Raw genomic sequence first — 4,819 nt, forward strand, 5'->3', positions numbered from 1 at the left:
CAGCCATGTTTACTGATAATGAAAATAATGGTTTTTTTTGTTCATATCGGTACAAGTCAAAAAGAATACCACAACAAACGTCGGAATTTAGATATGTACTTGGCATGTATTGAACTTTGAAAAGTTATTAAAATGGCACATATCGGCTTTTACCTATAGTCTGTAAAAAGGCATTAAAGCTGATGACTGGTATATCCAGGCTTTGTAAGGTTTTGTCGAGGCTTGCCTGAAAGCAGCACCAGATAACAAGGTCCTATCGTATTTCCTACACGAACAACTCTCGTCTAACCGTTTGGATGGCGATAAACGAACGAGGTAATAGTAAACTGCCCGGTTAACCTATACCAAGGGCTTTGTGATCGTGATGATTAAACAATCTTATGCGATTCAATTAAATGCTACTTATGATATTTTATCAGAAGCTCAGGTCACGTGTAGTTAATAGATTACTATAGCTATGGAGAGGCTAACCGTCTCAAAACAAAGATGGTTTTCGTAACATTCAGTGTTGTTTTATAAAACTAGACGTGTAATGATCATTATGCAACTTTTCATTTGCAACGTTTAGAACGTATCTTCCGTGTAAACCTCAGACTGATATTAAATGGAAGAATGTTTAATTTATATTACCGAGCCTTCGTTTTCTTGCTCATAATCTGCTTCAATGTGATACTGAGGAATGTCAGTATTATTTTGGTAGATTCGCATGACACTAGCTGTTGTGAGTACATGTATTTCCACTGAATAAATCATAACTGAGCACAAAGCCAACAAGGCTAACTGAGGTTGGAAAAACATTCAAAACAAGAACAAGTGAAATTTTACCTTTTCACCCAAGTAGGCTGGCTTGACCTGTATCAATAGCCTTGTTAGCTTCATGAATTGTTGTAAAATATCCTTTTAGAATATATGCAATCATTCTTGAGATTTGAAGCATTATCTTACAATTTTCTCGATAAAAGTGAAAACACGAATTAAAATATTCAATACAATTTTCGCCACTCAAATTCTGACTTCAATGGTTGAAAAGGGTGAGTTACGCAGACACTCTGTTCGGCATAGCTTGCGCAGACAACAATAGTCTGGTTGAACGAGACTACACTTGGGATAATTATCATTTCTTATCGCGCTTACCTCTCCTTTCCCCTCTGCAGTGTCTCTTTAAGCATCCATCTCCATATGACGTTACGTTTAGACGTTAAACCCCATACATACAAACACAAGTAAACATGACTTTCCTGAATTTTTTTTAATATTAATCTTCGCACTGTTGAATCGATCTTAACTGCATGTCAATGTTCTGTATGTATTTGAACAAGCTTGAACAAATTCAACTTTAAGAGAGATTGATTTCTCAATGAATTCCTTTTATGAAGTAACGAGAATTAATCATGAGAGGCAACAGGTGGAATGCTGTGGTGGATGCCTTTCGGCATGGTATTTCAGTGAGATAGCACTTTAAATTTTGCATCAAATCCGAGATATCAGAAGGAGGCAAATACACAAACATCCTGCCTATACTGCACACATGCACAACACGCATAGAGGAATGTCCTTAAATGACCTTAGCTGTTAATAGGACGTTAAACATAATAAAACCAAAACCAAAAAAAATAATATCTTAAAATCAAAAGTTTACTATAACTAACAGCAAATAATTTAATTACCTAAGCTGTTGCCCTTTACAACCAACAAAACCACGAGAGGAAGGGTTAATGTGCAGGAACAGATGGTAAAATGCTCTATAAATCCAACGAAAATTGCCTTGCAGTTTAAATATTTAAGAAGGTTAGCTGTTCTATTAGATTTCTATTTGTAACATTCGTAATCATTATATATACATAGACACTTAGTGTTTGGAGTACTCTAAAGGATTTTATTCAAAACAATTTTCCAATTCAATTTCTTGCCGTATTTTAATAAAAAGTCACGAACCATTGTATTGCTTTTTAAGTCAATGACTTTAACTCCATACGTGACAAGCATAAACGCTACAATACAGAGCCCAGTTGTTTAATGCACAGCTAGACGTAACTATTGCTTCAAAATTACTGGCAGTGTTTTTATACACCTATGGAATTAGATATCGCCAGGGTTGGGGCCCTGGTTTCAATACCATTAACAGTATTTATCTCCTCGTAGGACGGCTTCCTCAACATACAAACTGAATTTAAAGTCTTTTACACATGCAATGCATGGAAGGCAAAACACCTTGTAAATGCAATAACTATCAATTAAAATGATCAAATACTCCTAATTCCTTATTTTTATTACTTTTTAATTAAACAGAAAACCTTCAGACGGATTTCACCATTGATTCATAATTCTGGTGATTAGAAACGGAGCCAACCGTAAATGAAGATTGCATTTGGACACCAGATCGACAGAATATCAACATAACAATCGGACAATAGACAGCAGATGAACATCACACTCGGACACTAAAAGGACAATAGTGAATAGATCAAACAAAGTGCCCCTAAAATGGCACAGAGCGTCATCCCCTATGTAAGTGGTTATCTATGTAAATGTTATTTCAATGTTTGATAAACGTATCCTGATTATAATAGAGAAAACACCGGTTGAACAGCAACCGATAGCAAAACATTATGGCCTTAGCTAAAATCACTTACTTAAAACTCTTCTGTTCAATGGCGTTTAGAACATAAGTAGGTCACCTACGCGTTTTATGTCTACTAACCCAGAGAATATAGCATGCATGGGTTAGTTGTGACATGCTATTTATGAGAGCACCATGCACATAATACTCTATATAGGAAAAAAACAGGGTGCAGTTGGAAAAGGATCCTTAAATGTGAAATGTGCGCTCAATCCCAAAACTTGAATTCCAGTCAAAAGAAGATGAGATAAACGTTCACAATTCTACTAAATAGCTCCTGTGACTGTCTGCAAATAGTACTCTGAACGAAACCTCTACTTAGTGTTGACTAACCTATATTCTTTTTTTCTTTTTCAGTCCCGCCAGGTCATTTTATATTACTGTCTATCACTATTGATATTTGGGACGTTTGTTGGCTTCCTTTACTTTGATGCACAGGAACACGCATGGAGTAGTACGGTTATATTGTCACCGAAAATAGCAGCATACGATTATGTGAAACAAAGTTATAAAGAAAAAGATACAGAAAGTATCAAGCTAACAGTAAAGACGGTTCTATTTTGGAATATTCCTTCTTGGGCATATTCAAATATGTTCCGTGGCTGTGAGTATAAGTGTGTGCTTACGACAGATAAATCAAAGATGGCGGTCCAGAGCGCCATAATTTTTCACGTTCCGACAATGGGAGGTAAACCGCCGAAAAAACCTGCTGGTCAGGTGTGGGTATATTACGGGGTAGAACCACCAACCCTTTATAGCAATATGAACCGATGGCGACGATTGTTCAACTGGACAATTAACTACCGCCGAGATTCTGACATCATCAGTCGCTATGGTTCCTTTGAAAGCACGCATTTGAAAACCATCAATAAAAATGCAAGTCACATAGGTGAGTTGTCAATTCGAAAGAATAGAACAGCTACCTGGTTTGTCGGTCACTGTAACACTGCTGGGCGGAGGGAGACGTTCGTTAAATTGCTTCAAAAACACATGGATGTAAGCATATATGGCCGGTGTGGCACACAAATCTGCAAAGAGTCTGGTCCGGCTTCAGCTTGGGGTAAAAACTGTCTACAAAATGTGGAGAAGGACACCCGATATTACTTGTCATTTGAAAATTCATTATGTCGGGATTATATGACAGAAAAGGCATATAAAGTCTTTAATACACATTCCCTGGTACCTGTTGTGCGCGGAGGAGCAAACTATTCCCTTTATCTCCCTCCGGAAACTTTTATCGATAGTTCTAGATTCGAAAATGCAACATCATTATCTAAATACTTAGTTGAAATCAAGACTAATAAAACAGCATTTACTCGCTTATTTGAAAATAGAAATATACACAAGACAAATTATAATGATAACTGGGGCACTAGACCGTTTTGTGAGATGTGTAGACGGCTGCATTATCCCAAGAAATATTCTAGACTCTACGAAGACGTGTCGGTCTGGTCCAGAGGCAGGGGTGACATTGCTTTTTGTAAAAAACCTACAGATCTCGTGTGAATCAGTAAAAAACTTATAATTTTTGCTTGGTGTTTCTCTTCTCTTTATGTGTTTGTCACACATTACACTATATAAATCTAAAATCTTATGAATGGTATCCCAACTATAGAGAAATCCGTAGAGACGAGGTTGACTTTGCCTTTCTCTAGATAGTTCTTTCATGCTATATTTATTCTTATTTAATGAAGCGCGAAGAACAGCCTCAGTTTATACCACATTACGGTAAAAAGACTTGTTATTGGATTGCATTGACCTTTTGCAAACACGGTCACACATTTCACTCTGTAAACCTAAAACCGGTGACTGGTATCCTAAATATAGTGAAATCTGTCACTTTCTCTTAGATTTTCTTTCAAACAATAAACACATGTTATGTTATTACATTGTAGATTGCATTGAACAACATGAGCAAGATTCCTGACAATATATCAAATCGCTTTTCTCATTTCGAAACAGAAATTGTCTCTACAATTCTTACCTACCTTGTACAACTGCTGGTCTGTTAAAAAAGATGACTAACCAGACAATTTTTCTTTTCATTTTTTTTTGTCTTTTTTCTTTTCGTTTGTTTGATGTCATTTCCTTTAAAATGTTGTTGTTTTGTCACCTTCTATTGGCCCTAGTGATATCTTCTTTGTTGATGGGCCATAAAGAACAAATTATTATGATAATAATTACGTTTCGGTGCTACAA

At 36.2% G+C, this 4,819-nt stretch overlaps 1 protein-coding gene across 1 annotated transcript; it reads left to right on the forward strand.

Moving 5' to 3' along the window:
- The first annotated feature begins 2,291 nt into the window (after window positions 1-2,291).
- Window positions 2,292-4,150, forward strand: LOC110442306 (alpha-(1,3)-fucosyltransferase C-like). Its single transcript, XM_021485837.1, has 2 exons — window positions 2,292-2,508; window positions 2,978-4,150. Exons 1-2 carry the CDS (start codon window positions 2,485-2,487, stop codon window positions 4,124-4,126), a joined length of 1,173 nt encoding a protein of 390 aa, XP_021341512.1. The 5' UTR covers window positions 2,292-2,484; the 3' UTR covers window positions 4,127-4,150.
- Window positions 4,151-4,819: the final 669 nt, after the last annotated feature.

The sequence above is a fragment of the Mizuhopecten yessoensis genome, unplaced genomic scaffold (assembly GCF_002113885.1).
Source record: "Mizuhopecten yessoensis strain PY_sf001 unplaced genomic scaffold, ASM211388v2 scaffold716245, whole genome shotgun sequence".
NCBI lineage: Eukaryota > Metazoa > Mollusca > Bivalvia > Pectinida > Pectinidae > Mizuhopecten > Mizuhopecten yessoensis.

Bases quoted from the DNA above. Each gene is read 5' to 3' on its own strand.
- LOC110442306 (XM_021485837.1), top strand. From the start codon at position 2,485: ATGGCACAGAGCGTCATCCCCTAT. The intron at 2,509-2,977 runs GTAAGTGGTTAT...TTTCTTTTTCAG, and splicing joins CACAGAGCGTCATCCCCTAT to TCCCGCCAGGTCATTTTATA.